General features: G+C 41.6%; 1 protein-coding gene across 1 annotated transcript in view; it reads right to left on the bottom strand.

Moving 5' to 3' along the window:
- mdn1 (midasin AAA ATPase 1) overlaps nt 1-22,455 on the bottom strand; it is a 64,986-nt gene that overhangs the window by 30,718 nt on the left and 11,813 nt on the right. Inside the window, exons 16-52 of the mRNA XM_084737492.1 lie at nt 21,063-21,274; nt 20,866-20,969; nt 20,633-20,777; nt 19,446-19,542; nt 19,038-19,151; nt 18,417-18,564; nt 17,743-17,850; nt 16,256-16,407; nt 14,684-14,862; nt 13,112-13,320; nt 12,672-12,818; nt 12,442-12,583; nt 12,218-12,352; nt 11,968-12,106; nt 11,592-11,724; nt 11,346-11,476; nt 11,057-11,195; nt 10,856-10,970; nt 9,976-10,236; nt 9,690-9,887; nt 9,108-9,316; nt 8,895-9,017; nt 8,563-8,760; nt 8,349-8,456; nt 7,987-8,175; nt 7,064-7,153; nt 6,716-6,979; nt 6,364-6,628; nt 6,093-6,252; nt 4,767-4,883; nt 4,475-4,683; nt 4,235-4,383; nt 2,387-2,586; nt 1,978-2,201; nt 1,554-1,667; nt 426-555; nt 72-178 (exon numbers count right to left, since the gene is read on the bottom strand). Of these exons, the coding sequence (XP_084593618.1) occupies nt 72-178; nt 426-555; nt 1,554-1,667; nt 1,978-2,201; nt 2,387-2,586; nt 4,235-4,383; nt 4,475-4,683; nt 4,767-4,883; nt 6,093-6,252; nt 6,364-6,628; nt 6,716-6,979; nt 7,064-7,153; nt 7,987-8,175; nt 8,349-8,456; nt 8,563-8,760; nt 8,895-9,017; nt 9,108-9,316; nt 9,690-9,887; nt 9,976-10,236; nt 10,856-10,970; nt 11,057-11,195; nt 11,346-11,476; nt 11,592-11,724; nt 11,968-12,106; nt 12,218-12,352; nt 12,442-12,583; nt 12,672-12,818; nt 13,112-13,320; nt 14,684-14,862; nt 16,256-16,407; nt 17,743-17,850; nt 18,417-18,564; nt 19,038-19,151; nt 19,446-19,542; nt 20,633-20,777; nt 20,866-20,969; nt 21,063-21,274 (5,864 nt within the window). The remainder of the gene's footprint in view (nt 1-71; nt 179-425; nt 556-1,553; nt 1,668-1,977; nt 2,202-2,386; nt 2,587-4,234; nt 4,384-4,474; nt 4,684-4,766; nt 4,884-6,092; nt 6,253-6,363; nt 6,629-6,715; nt 6,980-7,063; nt 7,154-7,986; nt 8,176-8,348; nt 8,457-8,562; nt 8,761-8,894; nt 9,018-9,107; nt 9,317-9,689; nt 9,888-9,975; nt 10,237-10,855; nt 10,971-11,056; nt 11,196-11,345; nt 11,477-11,591; nt 11,725-11,967; nt 12,107-12,217; nt 12,353-12,441; nt 12,584-12,671; nt 12,819-13,111; nt 13,321-14,683; nt 14,863-16,255; nt 16,408-17,742; nt 17,851-18,416; nt 18,565-19,037; nt 19,152-19,445; nt 19,543-20,632; nt 20,778-20,865; nt 20,970-21,062; nt 21,275-22,455) is intronic.

Below are 22,455 nucleotides of genomic sequence, written 5' to 3'. Positions count from 1 at the left end.
TGACTTTGCTTTGCTTTTAACTGCAGCTATGTGCAAGTTCCAAATTCAAAAGTGTGCTGTGCTCTGCTCACCTTTGCTGAAGGCTGTGGCTATTCTCAGGGCACAGTTCTGAGCTGATATGTTGATAGCACAGCTGCAGATGACAGCCCGTTCCTCTCTGTCCATCATCAGAACAATCCTACAAACAAATTATTAGCACCCTTTAGAACATGACCAACAGCTGAAACAAATTCTATCATTTCACAGAGTCCCAGATACTTTAGAGGACTAGTATCACATTTCTAATTCTTAGCACTGCATCATGTTCTGCACTTAATTTGTTAGTCTTCCACTTGCAAAAGTACCCGATGCTGACTTGTTCTACTGCAGCAATCTTCAAGTCTTTCATTTGCAGGATTGAGTTGACTGGCAGACTCGTACTGTACCTGTTGGCGACTGCGTTCAGAGCCTCCAGAAACTCCATGTATCTCTCCTCGTCCTCAAAGTTGCACTTGTTAGCTAAAATGTCCAGGTACTGCTTGTTCCATCGCATGTCCACCAGAATCCTGTATTCATCTGCCAATAGAACACAGTCATTAGTACTCCTTACAGATGGCAGCAGGAGGTCGTAAGTCAAAGGACTGAAATCATCATCAGCATTTTGATGGAGAGGCTGACAAGACAGATTATCTTTAAGTTATCCTACATGACAGTGAACAGAACCAAAAAACCACTCATCTACTGTACAGCACTAGAAAATATTTAGTATTCCTTTCACAGTCATATTAGGATTTAACTTATTTTTACTCTATCGTGATTAAGTCACAAACTACAGGTTGTGTGTTGAATCATATCAGATAAAAGTGTTTTGTTCTAGCCTAAATGTAGGGTTCAGACAGCTTGTTAGGAATAAAATTCAAGGACTTTTACTGAATTGTTAGTATAAATCCAACTGCAAATACCTTCATACCCTCAGCAATCAATATATATTGTCACTTTGTCTATTTTACTAGCTGTTTATATCAACTTTGATTGTATGTTTTGATCAGGATTATTTAATGCTCGATGATTTCCAGAGTATAGGATCAATAGAGGACTAAAAAATATGACATTATGATTGTTTTATTTTACATATTAAAAGATTTTAGCTCACTTGAGTGATTGTGCTGATGAAACTCTGGATGATGTTGAAAATCACGTACTTTACAAGGATTATATTTCATTTCAAACATAAACCTAACCTTGAAAACATAACGGTAAAAATTAAGGACTTTACAATCTTGTGAAAACTTTGTACGACCCTTGAAAATAGAGTATTTTGTGAGAAAACAACAAAACCTGAAAGATTTCAACTATGCTGTGTAACTGGTGCAACTCTAGAAGTTACTTTTCTATGAAAAAGTAATTATTGAAGTTACTGTGACTTTCTTGACATTCTGACTGATTATCAAGATTCTTTCTTTTCCTGGATAATTCTACATTGAGCATAATCTTAAAACCAGCATTGTTATGAACAATGCTTTACTTTGATGATGGTGTTTTTAAGAGAAGAACAAGTAAACCAAAGAGCTTACCGATGCTATGAGGCTGAAGCAACTCTGCCAGTGACTTGCCCTTGGCAGCAAGTTTGCCACCAAACACAGCCTTCAGAGCCCGGTTTCCTGCCTCCACCTGGACCAGAGCTGGATCTGCAAGAGGCAACAAGCACACAGTTTTAGGATCCAAAGCACTGTATTGGACAAACCTGAAAAAAGAAAACCCCCATTTTAATTTCTGTAATGTGGTTGTAATGTGATTATTATATAAACGGTAAAACATGTAGACAGGTCACTCTGATCTGAGGGATTATTTGCAGTTATTTGCAAACATAAAAGCCGATTTCTTGCAAAGTAAATATGAATATCTTGTTTAGGATGAGTATGAAAGCTCTTAACTTCTAAGTCTCAAATTCTGGGGTGCTGTGTCTGTGTCTGCATGTGTTTGTGCAGAGTAACACACCAGGGGCATATTTGTAGCTCTTCCCCAGATGTGAGAGCCAGCTGCTGCGGAGGATCCAGTCTCCATGAGAGGCTCTCTCTGTCACCAGTCTCACTGCTGTGGGGATCAACCTCAGAGCGTCTCCATCTGCCAGATCCACCACTCCTCCAGAGAACACCAGGCCTTCATGGACACTACTGCTCTGCAGCGCCCTCTGCAGGTCACTCAGACTCAGCGGACGACTCCTGTGAACAACACAGTTGGTCTAATTATCCGTTCACGCTTAAACTGACCACTCAGATGCCACTTTAAGAGCTTTCAGTATGTCAACATCAGGCACAATTTTATTTCCTTTAATATCATTTTTCTATATTAGGTAGGTGCTTCCAGAATAGATTCACACTGACAGCGGTGTTGTACTTGTCCTTACCGTTTGCCCTGCATGCTGAGGGTGTTCAGGCAAAATGAGAGGACCTGTCCGTCTCGGAGGACAGCAGAGAAGCAGGAATCCTCGGTGGAGAGCAGGGCGGAAGGGAAGCCATCAGGCCAAACTCCAGCACACAGCAGCCCACTGCCCCAGTCCTCTGTGTCCAAGATGGCCAAGTGCTGCTCAATCACCTGCTGGGCTTGCTGGAGGGACACAACAACACACCGGTGTTCATTCACCCTTGAATGTTCTCACTAGATTTATTCATGCTAAAGGTTTACATATGCTGTGGAAGCCATGAATATCTGCAACAAGTTGCAGAGAAACCTGGTTAGTTCAGTTTTTGAGACACCTCGTCATGAACCAAAGCTGTTGTTCGAATGGAAATTTTTGACCTAATAATTGGTTATTTTAGAGAATATTGAATATAAAATTAAATATAATAACATAATAAGATTATTTTACAAATGTACTAAATTAAAATAAAAAATGGTTCAACAGAGTCAGTATGGGCATCTTAAAAATGGCTGGTAAAACTAGAAAACATACTCCTGGAAATCAGAGTTTTGAGAAGTTATTTAAAATCTGAGAGATGCTCCAGCAAGGAGTTCCACAGCTGCAAAAGCTAAAACTGAAAAGGCCCGTCCGGCCCTGATAATATAGTGCATACTGTCTGGGAGCAGCCAAGAAATCTCTCCTTGAGGATTTCAGGCTGCGCTGAGGTTCATAGAGGCTTTTTACAACTGGTTTTAACATGTCTTGGGTGATCCAATCAATCCAGTGAGTTCATGTACTTTAGACGCATTGAGATCTGATCACACAGATCACACTCAGAGGTGGTCTGAGCCACACGTGACCACATTTTTAAAACGGTGTGTCTGCAAATGTGTCCAAGGCCACATTGAAGGACTGTCTATGCAACTGACGTCCTCCGAGTTCACATGAAACAGCTGTCTGATTTCCATTTAGTTCACTATACTTTAAATTACCTGCCAAGATAAACAGCAGATGTTAAGGTGTGAGGAAACGGTGTGTTTGACTCCAATATTCCCAGACTCCTTTAAGAATTGCACAATGTTGAGGGTCGTTGATTGAGAAGAAGCTTAAACTTTGCTAAACAGCAAATTCTTCATAATTTGTGCCTTGTTGTAATTTCAACATTAAGGCAGAATAATAAGTTATTTCTTTACTTGTAAAAAAACAGTGTTAGGTTGTTGTGACATTGTCGTGGTTCTTCTTGTCTGAAGTGCATCTACCTGCCAACATTTAGCAGCTGTTTGAACACACTGTTTTAACTGATTTCACTGTTTACACTGAATTTATGAAAGGAGACAACATTTCATTGACAGTAAACGTCAAATTTTACAAGTACAGGTCACAGTAACCCAGTATAGACGGTCTCTTTGGTGCCCATGGAGAGAGTCCTCAGACTCCCTTAAAAATGGCTCAATTTTGTGCATTGTAGAGTTAGGAGAAACTTCATAAACTTTGTGAAATGCTGTCTATGACAAATTCTTTCAAGCCTTCTTGGAAATTCAGCAAATGTTATAAAGGAAGTTATTTCTTTTTTTGTGCAAAAAACATTGTGTGTGACTGTCTCGGTGTGCAGCGACTGGCTACATGTTTGGTCTTTGCAAAGACATGATGTAGCTATGTGCTCATTTGATTATAAAGTGGGGAAGTGAGATCTGATCACAAGTGATCACTCGAGACACATGTGGAGATCCATTCTTATAACAGCTGTGAACTGATGTACACAGAGCTGCCCTTGTGATCAGATCACCAAAGATGCATGTTAATACCAGGTGAAAACAGGGCCTCTGATTTTGATTGATTATAGGGTGTTGTTACCTTCTGGCTGGCAGTGGTGCGTTGGCACAGTGAGTAAGCTTCTCCACAGGCGTGCTGCAGGGCGCTGGGTAAATCTACACCTCTCTGCAGCTGGCAGGACAGCAGGGTGGCAGCATGGAGGAGGGAGGCCACTGATGAGGCGGGGGAATCTGGAAGATAACAGCCGGAGTTTGTTTTTTTAATCAACTCTGACATGAAGACTGACAGCATATCTATTTCTTGTCATTATTCAGTGCTCACCCCAGATGGCAGATTTGACGCTCTTGTGTATTTCAACCAGCAGATCACACACACAGTCCCCGGTCACCCCTGCAGTGTGAAGCAGGGTCTTCAGGTCCAGTGTGTCCCAGCAGACTCCCTCATGTTCTCCTGGGATGTAAACCTCCACCCCTCTGTTCCTCATGGCTCTGGACAGCTCCCCGTGCACAGGGTCCATGGTCAGGAACAGCCTGCACACACACACATCAGCTGAGCAACGACTTCTTTCATGACTTCATCCAAAAGAGAACAAGCGAGAATTTTGCTTTACTACCTGAAGTTAGGGTGTGGGGTGATTTTGGGGGTCTTCCCATCGATGACACCGCGTTCGTTGATGGTGAGAGATCCACCGGGCTCCAGCAGAGCATTGAGACGATCCAGGACAGAGGCACTGAACAAAGAAGACATGATCAAAGCAATCTCAGGCTCTTTTCAGGCTTTACTTTAGTTGTTGATCTCTACACTTCTCATTTTATATATTATATATTAACCCTCCTGACATGTATGGTTCTGTAAATGTCTGTCAAACAACCTGGAATTTCAATGGGCTTTTGTTTTGATTTGTTGAAATCAAGTTGTGTTGTGTACGGCACAGCAGTAAGAGATAAACACACACAAAAGGCGAACATTTATTAAGTAGCCTACTGCTGTTAAAAACTAAGTACAATTAGCTGATAATTAGCCTGATCAGCTGCTGTCAGTAATCAATACACAAATTACTAATTAAAGCCCCCAATAACTAACAACAGTCAACATCAGCCAATCATACTTGAGTAGTCATCCAGTGGTTCTGTAGTCTAGACATGTTAAACATTAAAATAAAGCTCCCTGTGCTTCCTGACAAAAATATTACACCAAACTCCCTTTAAGAAATATGACATATTAACCATTCCTTACGTGTTCGTAAAAACACGTACCTCTAGAAAAACAAGACAGAAGTAATCACGTTGATAGTCTTCTTGTCAATTCGGCATCAATATAATCATAAAGACAAAATTTATTTTTGTACAAACTTTAGGATTTGGATTTTGTTGCCTCAATTTGCTACCAGCCTCCGCTGGTGAGCTGCACTATTTTAATGCGAGACAAACGTGGGAACCAGAGGCCAACTATTTCAAAAAGTGCTGGCTGGTGGATCAGAATCACGCTAAATTAAACACTGTGAATTCATCGTCTATCATCTTTGTATAACAGTATTTGAAAAGTGTTTTGGCTGTTAACAAAGTAACTTCTCAGTTGGTTGAATTCCTGTTTGGTACCAGAGAGAGTGAAACTACCTTCTGATAACATTAAACATGTTTGATTTTATCAGACAAAAAAAATGACTTAAGACAGCTCAGATTAAATTTTATGACCACCTTAAATATGACTGATTGCAGAATATTTTGTTTCTTTTGTGAGTTTTTTTAAATTATTTATTTATTTTTTAGGTGCAGTGGCAAAAGCTAGCTCAAATATTTAAAAGCCATCTGCTCAAAAAAAATGTTAATAGTCTAATAGTGGGGGTGCAGCTGTTCTGTTTGTTTGTTTGTAAAACTGTTTTACAAAAAAAATAAAAAAAAAATCGATAAGCACACAGATACACTGGACTTTTTCTCACCTGCAGAAGTTGACGTTGTCCATGAGCAGCCAGTCACCAGCCTGCAGGGCCTGCACCAGCATACCGTCCAACCACTCGAAGCCTCCGTTTGTCCAGCCGTCCTCCAGCTGAGCTAGACGCTCCTTCAGCAGTGTGAAGTCCATCTGCAGTTTGGACATGTCTGGAGGACAAACATAGGCATGTTACAGTGCTGGAAACATTCTTATAATAACAAGACAAATCAATCAAAATAAAAAGCACTGAAAGAATTTTCCTTTATTTCAGACAGTACCAGTGAAGACTTTAAGCTTGGTGTTGAGTTTCTGCAGGAGCAGGATGATGACCTCCAGCTTGTTCAGGGCCTCTGAGTTGACGGTTCCTCCTGTTCTCTGCAGTCCTTCCTCATTCAGCCAGTGGCAGAACAGACCCCAGGTCTGCAGCAGGAACTCTGTGTCCTGGATGCCAACATCCAGCGACATCAGGCCACGCCTTATCACCATGGCAACTATGTAGTCCACACTCTCCAGCACCTGTTGCCATGGCCTCATGATATCCACCTGGAATGAAGAAGAGAATGAAACATGATGTGGTCTACTGTTTTCAGATGATTCAAGAACACACTAGAGACTTGAGTTCCCAGTTACCTGTTCGAAGCCTCCCAGCAGCTCTGTGGTGTCCATGGCACTGTTCATGGCCATGACCCGCAGGCGGTGTCCTGTCAGCAGAGCCAGCAGTCTCACCAGGCTGGTCTTCCCGCTGGCTGTGGGGCCGACCAGGATGGTCATCCAGCCCTTCTCCACACACTTCATCAGGGACTCCAGGGGCCGCAGTGCCTGGTGTGTGATGGACAGTGGAGGGTCCAGGGCCACAGGGGCTCCACCGCTGCGCTGCAGGACGGAGAAGCCCACCTACAGGAGAAGAACACCTTAACTTGGTCTGTACAATTTGAAACATTTGCTACTGAAGAACAGGGTGAGGTGTTGCTGACAAACCTGCAGGTTGAGCGGAGTGATGTGGAACTCTCTGGAGCCGCTGTACGGTTCAAAGTCCTCCCCAAACACCTTCCTGAACACAGACAGCACCTATGTGGGAGAAGAGAAAGTGTTCACTGACTGAACAGTGCACTTCATTTCTTTTAAGTTCACAAAAACAGCTGGATAAAGCTTTCAAATCAGATCAGTAACAATGCAAAGAAAATGGAGACTGAATGCAGAACAGTGAGAGTATTTAATGCTCAATACTGTATATGCACAATGATAGGCACTAAAATTTGTGAAGACCCCAAAAGGCCCTTCTTTCTTCTTTTTGTGTAAGACACCTAATGAAAAGTAGCATAAAACTAGAGAGGGTCATTTCTAAGGAAAATGCAGTGTGAATGCTGACACTAAACTGAGTTGCAGGCTTTAATTTATGAACAAGCAGGTGAAGGAGGATGTATAGTTGAAGAGTGGGAAAGTGTCTAATTAGTATGAATAGGATTTAAACATTGAAAAAAAAACTCAAAAACATAATATATTAGATTTTGAACAATGGGGTAGAATGTGGTAATTATTTTTCAATGTACAATGGTGACTTAATTCTCAAGGAAAAAGCTAGCCATGTTGTTCCTGTTGGTTTAAAACCTGTGAATAATTCAGCAACACTAGTTGTGTGGTGGACATGGTTTACCCAAACCTGAAAGAGGTCCTCTCTGGTCATGGTGTGAGGGTCTGGGAAGCCTCAAAGTATCTCAGACTGAGTACTCAAAACAAGATAATTGGCAAGCTGTCTAAAACTTTCTTTATCAACTAAAGAAATTTACTTTTCAAACCAAAAACCTGGTTCTGTTGTTTACTTTCTCTTCTCTTAAAAACAATAAATCCACCTGGATTACTGCCTAAAAGCATCCCTAAATAACTAGTGTAACATAGTGTACCTGAGCCTTGTCAGCCTCTGATCTCATCCTGTCAGCATACAACAAAGCTACATGCTGTCCTGGGTTGAAAAATCCTGGTGACTGGTCATCTTGCATGAGCTGACACCACCGGAACATGTCACGCAGGTTGAACTCCCAGGGGCTTCCTTTCTGGCCCCACTGCCGCTCCACACACACCTCCTGGACAAGCTGTTGAAGGCAGAAAAAAAACACTTGTCAGGTGTCTTTTGACTCACTGTGAAACACTGCCCGATGATAGATCTGCCAACCAGCTGTATCTTCACACAGCAGAGTCAGCCTCTAATTCAGTATATGAAATCCCTACAACAAAGTCATACATCAGCAAGGGAAGACAAACCTACCCTGTTACTGAATTCCACCATTTTAGCAATGATTTCCTTATCAATGGTGGGGAAGATGGAGTCTCCTATGAACTCCATATCTTTGCTTGTGAGCTGGTCCACAAAAACCTGAGAAAAAATAATTCAGATGTAATGAATAAGGATGGAGAAAAATCCATACAAATCACTTTTTTTTTTGCTCAGTGATAAGATTCAGGCTTTTTCTGCTCCTTGCCTGGGTGAATCTGTTGAGGAAGGATTTGGGGAGTCCTTTGCGCCCCCCACCCTGAGTGAAGGGGTTCTGGCAGCCAAAGATCTTGGTCTTCTCGTGCTGAACTTGGAAGCTCATGCCCAGTTCAGGAATGTAGATCTCCGCTCGGTGATCGAAGCAGGCGTTCAGACCCTCCAGTACTGACTGAGAGGCCAGGTTCAGCTGGCAGAGTGAGGAACAAGTCAGTTTAACATCACAGATTATACCAGCATCATCAGGAAATCGCTTCTTTTATGAAGGTTTGAAAACAAAACAGGCTTCAGGCATTAAAAACTGGTGTACAGAACTGTCCTTACCTCGTCCAGGACAACCCAGTGGCCTGCCTTCAACGCAGCCAAAAGGGGTCCATCACGCCATGCAAACTCTCCTCCCTTCCCCCCCTCCACAGGGAGATCTGTCCCAAACAAATCAGTCACATCCTGCCAGAGAGAGCACGCCATCAGCATTAGAGTCTTTTATTATTTCGAGGTCATTCAGGAGAGCCTCTGGACATTCACACGAAGGCTTACCGTCTGCTCTGACAGGTTGATTCTGACCAGATGGTTGCCAGAAGCCTTTGCCAGAGCTGCCACCAGGCTGGTCTTCCCCACGCCAGGTGAACCCTCCAGCAGCACCGGCCTCTGCAGCTTCAGCGCCCGCAGGAGCCTTTGAGCATTGACTGCGGTGGTGCCCGCTGCGATGGCATAGTCTGACAGGTTCCGGCTCTCGGTCTGAGGCCCTGGGTGAAAACACAAAGTGATTTTGATTAAAGCACAAGAAGGGAAATTCAACTGCATGTAAACTTTACTGAAGAAGTATGTAATAAACAGGGATTTATATTTCTATGTAGAACTTGATTGGGCAGTTTAATACAGTTTGACTCGTCGTGATCACCAGGGTGGGATATAGAGATGACAAACTCAAGGTTTTTCAATGCATATCAAAAGTAGGCTTACGCGAGCATATGCAGCTCTATGTAAGGAGTGCGCTGATATAAAGCAATTATACATTTAATAAATGGTTAGAGAGGTATGAACAAAAACACAAGTGGAGGATATAGAATATGAACACAGCATCTTAAAGATCTCTTAGGAATGTACTGAAGTTGATACCTAAGGCGATGTAGAAGGGGTCAATGCCGAAGAAATCTTCACCCCACTGGGGTTCTCGGGGCAGGCTGCTGTCGTAGACTCTCAGGGCGTCCAGCATCTCCTGATCCAGCTGGGTCATCTTGCTCAGACGCTGCTGCAGGAAGTCCAGGCACAGCCGGCGTGCCACGAAAGCGTTGTCTGCAGATGACACTGTGGTTCCTGTGAGAGAGGGGGGAGTTTTGGATCATCGAACGCCACCCACAAGAGACAAATTCTGAGCGGAACTAAAAATAATCTGTCAGCTCACCTGAGCCAATGCCGTCAATGTAGACCAGACACGCTGCGTGAATGAAGGCGGTGACGGTGTCCAGTCTGAGGTCCCACTCTGCCTCTTCTTCATCCTCCATGGCTCCCATGGTCATGAAGCCGTCCTCATCCCGCTCACACACAGTGTTGAGGAAGTTAACCCATGATAGGATGTCTCTGACACTCAGGATGCAGCGCCGGCCAAAGTCCTGACGGCTGAGCCACTCAATGAAGTCCAGCATCAGCTCTGCGATATCGCCGCCTGCAACCAAACACCAAACAAACCACATCACTCACACTTTCTACACGCAGTCATTGGTTTTGTATTTATTTTGACTAAGCAAAGTAATTTTACTCATATAGCCTCATTCACTGCAGGTAAACTCTTCATCAAAAGATCAAAATTTAACACACAATAAAAGATGTTTTCATTACGGTTCAGTCACATGTAGCTTGTTGATTATCTTGTACATTAGAAATAAGTGAGACTATCATCACTGAAAATGTCTTTTTTTAGATTTTTTTTTTGGGGGGGGCTTTAGCCTTTATTTGTGACAGCTGAAGATATGACAGGAAGGTGGTAGAGAGAGAGGGGATGACACACAGCATATGGGACCTGGCAAGAGTCGAACCAGCAGCCTCAGCAAATGGGGTTATAGAGGCGACCCAATCATCAGTAATAATGATCCAAAGATTATGTAATAATGGTTACATACAAGTTACAACTTGTCAAAATTCTCAAGCAACCAAAAAACTGAAACATTTATTGTAGAATATCAAACTAATCAAATAAGTTTCAGTTTGTCAGCTGTTTGATATCTTGTAATCAGGAGATGTAACTGAATTAACTCAAACTTGTTTCAGTATTGCAGCTAGTTTACCGTCAAGAGAGAGGCCTGAGCGCAGGTTATGTTGGATGATCTGTACGAGGTCACTGCGGCTGTTGCTCTGAGGGCACCAGATCTCTGTGAAACGATTCCTGAGGGCAGGAGAGAGCTGCACAAAAAGAGAAAGTCGTATCAGCAGTTGTATCAGCAGCCCTCACCCAAAGCTCAGTGGAAATAGTCTTTTTTTTTATCTACCTCCTTCTTGCCAAAGTCTCCTCCAGGGTTCATGGTGGCGACCAGACGGAAACCAGCAGCTGCTCTGATCAACTCCACGTCATCGTTGTCCCCGCTCCCCTTCTCTGCCAGCACGAGGGACTTCTCTGTCTCTAGTACACTGCCAACAAACACAACACGCCCTCAGCAGCTCCTCTTAGCCTGTTATTTAACTGTATGTGATTGTATATGAGGCGGCAAATCATGAAATTCCAAACTTCAAATGTGCATGTGATGCATTTTGGGCCACAAAGACTGTGTGTGTGCCTACCTGTTGAGTCTCTCCAGCACCGAGTCATCTGCCAGAGAGATCTCATCCATGAGAAACACTCCTCCCTCCTTCATGGCCAGAACCAGGGGGCCGTCATGCCACTGAAACAGCCTGCTGTCCTCACCGTCAGTCTACACACACACATTTTACTGTTATGTATCTTATTCACTTCTTCCAACTCTTAAAAACCTTTAAGTTAGACTCCTCTGACCTTCTCCTTTGCCTACAGATTTGAGTTGTCAGTACCTGATGTGTGTGTCTGACGGGTCGCAGGCCTCCCAGGAAGTCTGACGTCTCCATGTGCAGGTGACAGTTGACAGAGAAAAATTTCTGTCCAGCTAAAGCAGCAAACAGCTGGCAGATTGTGGTCTTTCCACATCTGGTGAGAGAACGGGAGAAATAGTTTAACCACACATGCAGGAAGTTAAGCAGGTAAACTCCAGCCCAGACACTCATATACTTCTGTCAACTCTGGACCTTCAGTTTGACCAGTAAACTGCAGCTCTGCACAGACTAGATACTAATTATTAATATTTCCAACTCCAACGTCATGCCACTAGCATGGCTGTATCTGTTTTACAGACAGGATGAATTGAGTGTGGCAGTGACATCTGAATCTTACCCAGTGTCTCCCACAAGCAGGACAGACTCTCCGAATCGGAGCGCCCGTCCTACCAGCACAGCTATCCTTCTCATGCCGCATGTCCACACCACATGACGAAACTCATCTGGAACTCCAGCGATGCTGTCTATGAAGGGACCTGCCAATCAGAGCATCAAGTCTCATGAGGCGTGCAGAGACACCAACATGCTGTTTCCTAGACTGTGGCAACTGTGCCGTGAAATTTGAAAGAGTGTTCTGTTCCACTTACTGAACTGACTGGTGACCTGTTTCTGAGAGAACAGGTTCTCAGGATTCACTGTCCTCTTGAAGTGCTTCTCCAGGATTGATACAATGACTGCCTCTTCCTCTGGCTTCCTCACACGTCCTGCCAGCAGCATGTACCCTGATGAAGACCACAACAGTTTTAACTAAGAGTTCAAAGGGACACATGTGCCAGTTAGTGATTTTACAGACATGTCCGATGAATCTCACCATCATCAGCCAGATGCTGCAGCCAGTCCTGAGAGGACTCTGACTGCTCCTCCAGCCTGTAGCGCTCTGCCCAGCGGAACAGATCTCTGAGGGTGATGAAGCCATGTTTCCCCGCAAACACTGAAGAACCCCTGCGTAAGGACTGGAGGAGGAAGACGCAGTTTAGAAATGCACTTAGGATCACCACAAACAGGTGGGTCATATACAGGGTAGACTGACATTACAGTTACCTGAAGGTCTTGCATGACTTTGACCAGCTTGGTGCAGTAGGATGGAGGCAGGCTGCACCTCTGGTGGAGGATGGTCTCCAGCTCCCCACTGGGCAGCTCATCAAAGTGCAGCTCCACAAAACGGTTCCTGAAAGCCCTGGAGAGCACCTGGAGAACAGGCAGTAAGGATTACTGATTTTAGATTTAGTGTTAAATGCCAGTTTATTAGTTTTGCTGTTTCAAGCAGGATTTAATCAGTTAATCTTCTGTACATGCAAAAATACAATATCAAAAATTGTCTCTGTTCATTACACTCTGACAAGTAAAGATGAAATAGAATAGTTGGTTCTTCAGGCAGACATCTGTGACACCTGAAGACACACTGTCCCACAGTGTCTGCACCAATAATGAAGTTATCAAGCTAGCAGACAAAACTCTCTCAGGCTGAATGAATGGTATACCTTTCTGCCACCATAGAGACCGGGGGGATTCTGGGTAGCAAACAGCATGAATCTGGGGTGAGCCTTGATGACCTCCTGTGTCTCAGCCACAAACAGCTCCCTGTTGTCATCGAGCAGTCTGTTGAGAGCCTCCAGGACGTCCGTGGGGGCCAAGTTCAGCTCATCCAGGATGATCCAGTAACCTTTCCTCATGGCATCGATCAGAACGCCTGCAGCAGACAGACAAGCAAGCCATTAGTTAGTCAGCAGCTGACTGGGGAAATGATGCTATACTGTGTAGCAGTGGGTGAGTGTCTTGAGAGGAATGGAATACATTGTGCATTTTATGGATTAACACACAATTTTGACTGTTTTGAATAAGACAAAAATATAAATTCATTATTATTGTGACTGACTCCATTCTTAGTCCAACCCTAAACTGAAATCTTAAAAGATAAGGCTGATGTTTCTGTACATTTTTTAATAAACTTTGTGAAATGGCTTCAACAAATTCTTAATCATTTGTACCTTCTGGTAAATCTTGCGCTAACTGAAACAACATTTCTTTCCTTGGAAAAACACTGTCAGTCACAGCATCCATTTAACATTTAGCTGCTGTTTGAACACAGAGTTTCAACTGATTTTACCATTTACACTCACTTTATGGAAGAAGACAACATGATGCCTCCACACGCTGATAATTTTGAAGAAAAGCGAAAATTCTGTAAATATTCTCCTCATTGAATTCATTCACCTATTATCATATAAGTATTATGTATTTTCTAAATGCATTTAAAAACACCTGCACCTGGTCCTAAAGTTGATTACTGAGCTTTCTGCTCTCTACATTCAATTGTGTATTTCTTCATTTTTCTTCTTTTGGGTCTAAAAACTTTGGGTATCCAGCTTTGATACACACACGCAGTACTTGTTAGTAGTTACATTCATTGCTGGCTTTACTCTGCAAGGGGATCTGCTGATGATATGAAACAGAACAATGCATGAACACGGTTGGTGTCCACCTCAGTAGTCCACAAACGTCAATAACCAAAGCACATGATGGTCAACTGGTGAGATTTAGTTAATAGATAATTATCTACAGTATACATATTACGAGCTTTTCATCAAGTTTCATCACCATACAATACTATATCGATTAATTTGACAATGTTACAATATTTGCCGGTAATCATAAAGTGTGCCATATGATTCGATTTGATTCAATTCCGGGGCCTGTGATCGGTATCAATATCATATGTCGATTTACTAAAATTAGTTATATTCATGTCAACTCACAAAAACTAAATTAACTAAAAAAACTAAATTCGATATTTTCACTTTGCATCAATCATACTGGATCAATGAGCACTGAATCAATATATCGACCCAGACTGATCTATTGTTACACCCCTAATGTATATCCTAATTTTTCAGTTTCATGTCTTTTCTGTTTGTTACTCTTGAATCTGCTTTGGTTTTTCATTTAAATCACATCTCACCTAGACATAAAAGTCTGACATGCAGTATAACAGCCTCAATAATGTGAACCCTGTGCTTTTTCAACTAAAAACATGTTAGCATGAGCGCTCGCACCCTCTTTGAACACCAGCTTGCCCCTGTCGTCTGATGAATAGCAGCCGATGTACTCCTGGATGTCAGTGTGCTCGTGGTTGTTGATCCTCACACACTGGTTCCCTGTGGCTGCAGCCAGCCAGCGGATCAGACTGGTCTTCCCCACAGACGTCTCTCCCTGGATCAGCACCGGGTGAGTCCTGTCAGGCAAGACCATTAAGACAGAGAGAGAGAGAGAGAGTGATGGAAGGAGGCAGACTATTGATTTGTCATCAGTTCAGTGTAGAGAGATCCTGTAAACTGAGATTACTAACTTAACCCTAAAGAGTAACTACTGTATTTTTCAACCTGAACCCTGTTTTGTGTCTGAGGGACTGATGGTCACAATTATATTTGTGGCTCAGTATTGAGGGAGAGCACTGCAGCCGTCAGCAGTGAAGCATGCTTCAATGTAATCTTTCAGGGAAACCACACACTGTGAAAGTATGTAAACTAGAGGTGCTTGTTTTTGCCACGGACAGGCTCAGATTGTTAGAGGTGTCTGCCAACATAACTGAAAGGCTCCCTACAAAGATCCAGCAGAAACAGGAGTTTTATCATCATAAAACAAACTTGATTCAAACTCAACAGAAACAAAATAAAATTCACCAAAACCAACTTTTCATCTTTCCACTGTTCCAACAGTCACCAACTCTGTTTTGGTTGAAATAAACTCTTAACTGACCAAGCTAGATGTGAAAATATATTTTGACCACCATTTGTCTACACTACTCTTCCCTCCCTCTCACTCCTCTTCTGGTATTTTCACATTGGTGACATGTTTTTTTTTCTTCAAACAAACAAACAGACTTTGCCATTGTTTTAGCAGTATGAGTTCTGAGTTCTATGTTGTTCCTGTCAAGTTAAAATGAAGATGCCAATGTTAAAATTAGTATTTTGTACAGAACATCTGGTGAGTCTGGTGAGCACTTTCTGGATAAACACTCTTTAAGCTCTTTAACAAAAAGCTCCATCTCTGTAGAGATCCTTTCTATAATGTTGCTGAACTCTTAGAATAATAATCTGCCTGTCAGTGGAAAAAACAAGCACTTTTAATGAGGGTGTGCAGTTGCCTGGAGGGATGACAGTGTCACATTAGTCACTCAGACACAAAAACATAGGAGAATAGGGTCAAGGTTGAAAAATAGCAAAGTTCCCTTTAAGAATGTTAATAGAAATGCTGCACTGTGCAATGTGGGAGAATTTGACTGGTCTGCACAGAGGCCTGAAATCACCCCCATCAAACACTGACTGTGAGCCAGACCTGATCACCCAACATCAGTGTTGGACCTCACTAATCTCTAGTCAGGAGTTCAGACTGTCCCTAACTGAGGCCACACACAGAGAGAAGCTCATCACTTCCTGCCCAGGAGGTCACTGACCGCAGGGGAATTCAGCCCCAACAGTTTTGTTCCGATGCACTCTGATGGATTCACTCCTAAAGGGCCAGAATCAGCTCTGACAAAATGACCGTCTGGACAGTTATAGATGAACCCATTGATTTGGGGTGAAATCATGGGCAGGGGGGGTCAGGCTGGGAAACTGTTTTCCTACCCTGCAGACACCACTCTGGCGAGGTCGCGGAGGTTGAGTTTGACTGAGGCGGTGAGGATGTAGCTGGGGTCCAGAGCCGGCTCCATCTCCCCTTGGGACACCCAGTAACCCTCCACCTCCACACAAGGCCGGCCTGAGGGTGACGGGATGGGCTGCAGGAAACAGAACAAAATGCTTCATCTGTTCACTTCTGTATGTCATTTAAAACAACTATCAACCTAAATGTTTCTCTGGTACTGAAGGGCTGCTGATTATGAAATAATTTCACCCATCTGGGTTTCAGCTCAGTTTAACTATTAATTGACATTTCTTTCAGTACAGCATATATGCAACTTACGTATAGCTTCAAAATATCCTTTCTAAACAAACCCTAAATATTAGTAAAGTCAAAATGACCATCAATTAAACTAAACCCTCTCTACAGATGTTTCACATTAAAGACCTGCCAGGAAGAGAAGGGATTATGATCTCTCAGCTGCTGAATTATCTTAAATGTGAAACATCTCTGCAGAAAGTGTCACACAGCTTCACAGCAAATAAGGGATTGGAAAAATGCAGTGAATGAAAACAGTATTTGTGATAAAAGAGAAACTCCAGGCAGCAGAGTGGTGAGTATGACGTGACTCTGGTTTTGTACTGATGAAATGAGTGCTGTGGAAATGAGCATTATATTGAATTTATCAAAACAACAGGTTAACATGAAGGAGGAGTTCAGAAAATAGGGAGGCACATGATGCGATACTTTGAAATTTGAAATAAAGGCCTGTTTCTAATATAAGCCTGCCTGCAACTTTGGGAAGTTCAAGTCATTATCCATGAACTGACACTCATTGGTATTTGGTTGCACATTATGTTACAGTACACTAATAAGATGTAACAAGCTGTCATTTGTATCAAATAAGACAAAAACTAGAAATAATATATTTTATTAGACAGTAAACAAACAAAGCTTTACCCTAATCAGACATAACAAACCATACTCTGTATCAAAATAAACAAAACTGGAAATGATATTTTTTATTTGTCAGTAAAGAATTATAATTTCACCCTGTAGACTGACCCCATTAGGTTATGGAAACCACTGCATATGTATCAATTATTGTTAAGACCCTATTAGATCTTATTAGATGGTACTCAGGAACACATCACGACAGAAACATACTGTCAACTGAAGTGTGTTAGACCCTTATTAGACCTTATTAGGGAGTAATTAGTGTCTACAAAATATATTATTTCTAGTTTTTGTCTAATTTGATACAAAGTACGACTTGCTAGCTCTTATTAGGGTAATGTTGTGTTTTTTACCATCTAATTAAGAATATATTCTATCTAGTTTTTGTCTAATTTCATTCAAATTATGACTTGTTTTGTCTCATTTTTACAGCTCAAATACAAAAGATCCAAACATCCACTGGCACACACATGAATTTTCCGTTGAGAATTGACAGCACTTTAAAAAGAAGGAACTAACGCTCAGACTGTCTTACTTGTTTGAGACACTTGACGTTCCCCATCAGGATGTGCTGACACACCAGTTTCTGGACCAGAGGGTGGGAACTTCTGTCCAACTGGGTCAAGAAGCTCAGGCAGAAACCCTGCAACCATCAATCAGGGAGACTGTCAAGTTGGAATACGTGCAAGTGATGGGGATAGAAACAATTTTGCAAGGAAACAGCAAGTCAAACTTAAAAACACTGAAATAATCCAAACTTTTTTAACATCTACCTATAACAGCCCCAAAGCAAAGAAGGTGGCACTAGACCAAAACCTCTAGCATGCTTCAATATCACTAGTGGGAAATTATAAAATGTTTTTCTTTTAGATTTCAGTGAATATTAAGTATATATAAAAATTGACATTTTTCTTTCAAATGCACAACTTTAATCTCAGAGAACATACATTTTTTTGCATAACTTTTCCTCAAAGTTAAGATTTAAATCTTAGAAAATATTCAAGTTCATTTCTTGTAAATATGCCATTTTTTTCTCTCATGATTTTAAGACTTCAATCTCAGAGAATGTTGATGGGTGTTTTTCTTGTACAATTAAAAGTTTTTTTCTTTGAACAAATAAAAAGACAGTCCTTTTTTTCCTATAATGGCCAAACACACTGTCATAATGACCTGACCATTTAAAGAGATTCTTTCTCTCTTGCATCCTACCTCATAGAGTGAGCGCTGCACACTGTTGCAGGGGTTTGCTGCCACGTACTTCAGTGCCCTGCACAGAGTACGCAGACTGTAATGGGGTCTGTGGCCCGTCCCATCCACCAGATGTGAATTGGCCTCCTTTCGTACTGCCAGGTAAAAACTGCACACAAACACAGTCATTACAGGAACATTAAGGAGTAAACCAGCACCCTGTTTGAGCATACTGTCTGAGAAATTCTAAAAAATACAACAAAAGTAAGCATGAAGAGTGCTAGATGTTATAACATTAAGTATTGCCTTTGCCGAAAACCTATGCCTTGGATCTAAAGAAAACAGAAATCCTGTTTGAAAAAAAATCATTGTATTACTAATGTAAATTTAACTAATATTTCACTAGAGTTAAATAAATAAAACTAGAGATTAAGTTCTTTTTTAAACCCAAAAACTCTACAAGAAGTTACTTTATTTATCCCTGAGTAGTGCCTCTCAGGCTGCATATGACCCCAACAAGCTCCACAAATCAGGTAGTGAACTGTCTGCATAATAAAATGCTCTCCTAAAACAGCCTTTTAGAGCTCTGCTGGAGCAGCAGTAACTTGATTCAGCCTGCTGCAACATTATGTGTAAACTGACCTAATGATACCACTGATGACATTCTTGGGTGGATTCAAACCCTTGATGTAGTCTGAAACCAGAATCCGCAGGTCTCCCTCATTCTCCAGCTCCTCCACATACAGCTCAGTGAACCTGGGACACACACAAACACAGCAGGTTTACACATGAAACATGTAGCATTTGTTTGTCTTGTCAATACTAGACTGACAGCAACAACTAAGACAATCACTACCACTCACCATTTTAGAATTGAAACTGAAATGTATCATTCCTGTGATGACAATGACATTTCACTCCCTCTTTAACATCTTAAACTGTCAATGAGCTCTGTGTTATTTCTAAGCAATAAAACAAAATAGTAACTCAGTCTAACAAAACTAATGAGATAAAGACTTTGACTCTGCCTTCATCTCTGCACACTCTCACCTGTTCCTGAGGCCCAGAGGCAGGTTCCTCTTGCCAACATCAGTAGCTGGGTTCATGCAAGCAAAGAGCCGGAAGTCTGGGTGGCGTACCAGGGGCTCTGTGATAAAAAAACAAAACGATGTTAGTAACAACCCCAGTAGTATTTATGATTTATGATATTAAAAAGCAAAACAAAATGGCTTAATATAGCTGTTTCAAAAGACACTGACATGAATCAGGGCCAACCAGTGTGATATGAAGATCACATTTGGGTACGTCACAGTCTATACTAGTCAATGAAGCTAGCAAGTTTAGCAGAACTAGTGGCCAGTATCCTTTAGACAATTACTTGAGTTTTTAAATGCAGTTTGTAATGCCATGCTGCCTGAGGGGTCAAAGGTCACAGATACTCTATGCTGGTTTTCAGCCTTGCCCCTTACGTGCAGAGTTTTCTCTGAATTCTCTGAATCTTTTAATGATATCATGGATTGTAGATGATGAAATCTGTTAAAAAGAAACATAGTTGTTGCCTGGTTAATGTTTCCTGGGTAAAAAACATCACTCTGTTCCACCACTCTATGATCACAGGTAGCTCAGGAGATAGAGCTGGTTGCCCACTAATCACAGGGTTGGTGGTTCAATTCCCACCTCCTCCTCCTGTCCACATGGTGAAGTGTCCTTGTCTGACCAGCAACCTGTGTGGTAACTCACTGCCATCGGTGTGCGTGCATGAATGGGTGAATGAGCAGTTAAAACCTTGTAAAGCACTTTGGAGAAAAAACTGGATGGTGTTTGTAGGCCAACAGAGTAGTCAGAAAGGATCCAGCTGTATCATGTCAGCCTTACCTCCCCCACAAGTTGGACTTTCATTGACATCGTATCAATTTTTTAAGCTTTTGACCTTAACATTTTTGAATCAGGATTTCAAGTATTTGGATCAAGTATCTCTCGAAAAATTTTATAAGATTTTATAATTTCTGCTGCTCATCTCAATTTGTGGTTTTATCTACAGGTTGTGAGCATTATTTAGACACAATAAAACATAGATTTTAGTTATTTTCAACACAAATGTTGAACGCTGAGTCTAAATGTATGCAATAAGGGATTCTAAAGGATTTAGATTTAATAAGCAGACGAAGTTCTGAGTTCAGAGTCGAGAAAATGGTATCAAACCCCGACCCTGCTGTAATGGTGTTAGCACTCCTCACCAGTGTCTCCACGGTCCAGCAGCACCAGAGATCCGGCACTGCCCTCCAAAAGTCCACTCAGACACTCCAGGGTCTCTGCTGCCGCCAGGTTGATCTCATCCAGCAGGATCCACTGGCCCTTCTTCACTGCCTGAGCTAATGTTCCCTACAGAAGAGCACAAAGAGGTCAGCGGTCAAAGCTGCTCCGCCAAAGACAAACAGGAAAAATGCTCAGCTCATGAACTCCTCTCTACCTCCACAAAGGCAAAGACCATTGCTGTCTCACAGGCCCGGATTTGCTGCTGGGTCTGGCTCAGCTTGGCCGCCAACGCCTCCCACCGCTCCTGCAGCAAGGCAGCTGCGCAGGGACACACGAAATATGACTCTTACATTGTGCTACAGCAGCCAGTATGCTCACTGTTATCATTGTTTACTCTTTGTAGTACACTACCGTTTGATTTCTCCTGCAGCTCCTTGGTGAGAGCAGACTTGCACACGTGGTCCATGAGTTTGAGCAGATCCTGCCAGCGCTTCCCTCTGAAGCAGGTCTGCACGTGACCCAGGAAGGTCAGGTTCTGCTTCCTTGAGTATGTCTGGGAGAACAGGTCCTCAAAGGCCTCCCGCAGGGGGAGCAAGATCTGCTTGTGGTCAACTGGTTTGTACCTGCATAAACCAGAAAATAAGTTCTAAACTGAAGATTTGCCCCTCCACAAAATATCTACCATAAACCTGCAAGGATACAGACACACTTTGCACTTCTTTGGGATTATTCTGTAATTCAGAAAATGTTCAGGAGTTGGGAGATGCATGATATCCCAGGTGACTGGTGTTCGGACACAGGAAATGTCACCAGGGGCTGCACTGAATTTAAAAGGTACGTTGTGGTATTTTCCTTCAAAATTTTCAAACTGTGTGTATTTTTGAGACCAAGCAAAAAATAGTTAACGAATTTCAAGTGGTGGAGCAGCGTGAAGCCAGGGGTGCAATGTGATTTACAAACACAACCCTACTGAGTGCCGTAAAGAAGAATAAATCTTTCAAAGGACAAGACAATACATGTGGAAATATAAAGATGAATAAACTAAAGAATAAATAAGTAAATAAAATATGTGTAAATATAAAGACAAATGACAAAATATGAATGCATAATACAAGCATTATCATTTATTTTCACATTTTTTGTTCATTTTTCCATTTTTTTAATTATTTAATTATTACAGTATATATATTTTAATATAATTATTTATTGTTTTTACATAAAAATATGTACAGGTACAAAAAAAAAGTAATTTTTATAATGTAATATATTTATTTTATCCCTGTATTTTTCCCTGTTCTTGGACAAAAACAAAGAAAGAATAAGAAAAAAAATCTAAAATAAATAACTGATAATATCTAACAATAATTAAATACAAAAATTTGAAAAAATAGTTTCAAAAATACATACAGAAATAAATGAAAATCATTATAATTATTCCTTTATATTTTTGTCTAAAATATTTCTTCCATTTACTAATTTCTCCTTTTTAATATTTCCATGTGTATTTTCTTATTCTTTTAACAAATGTATTATTTTCATAGGATTTTTATGACTCCATAAATAAGATCTAACATCCTCTTTGCTCTGTTGTTGTAACTCAGTGAGGAGAAAGGTGCTGATTCTCTTGCATTAGCTACAGAACACAGAGTTACATGTTGCTACTGTCTGTCATAGGCTGCTTAGTTCTACACTGACACAAGCTAAAAACACTCATCCACAACCAGACACTCCAACATAAAGAATGTAATCCGTGGATTGTTTGGTCAATTCAGCAGCCACTCTCCTTAATTCTCTTGACTGTTTG

This window comes from Lutjanus erythropterus, chromosome 15 (genome assembly GCF_056507025.1).
Source record: "Lutjanus erythropterus isolate fLutEry1 chromosome 15, fLutEry1.hap2, whole genome shotgun sequence".
Taxonomy (NCBI): Eukaryota; Metazoa; Chordata; class Actinopteri; order Lutjaniformes; family Lutjanidae; genus Lutjanus; species Lutjanus erythropterus.
This window is presented reverse-complemented; position numbering and strand designations above follow the sequence as displayed.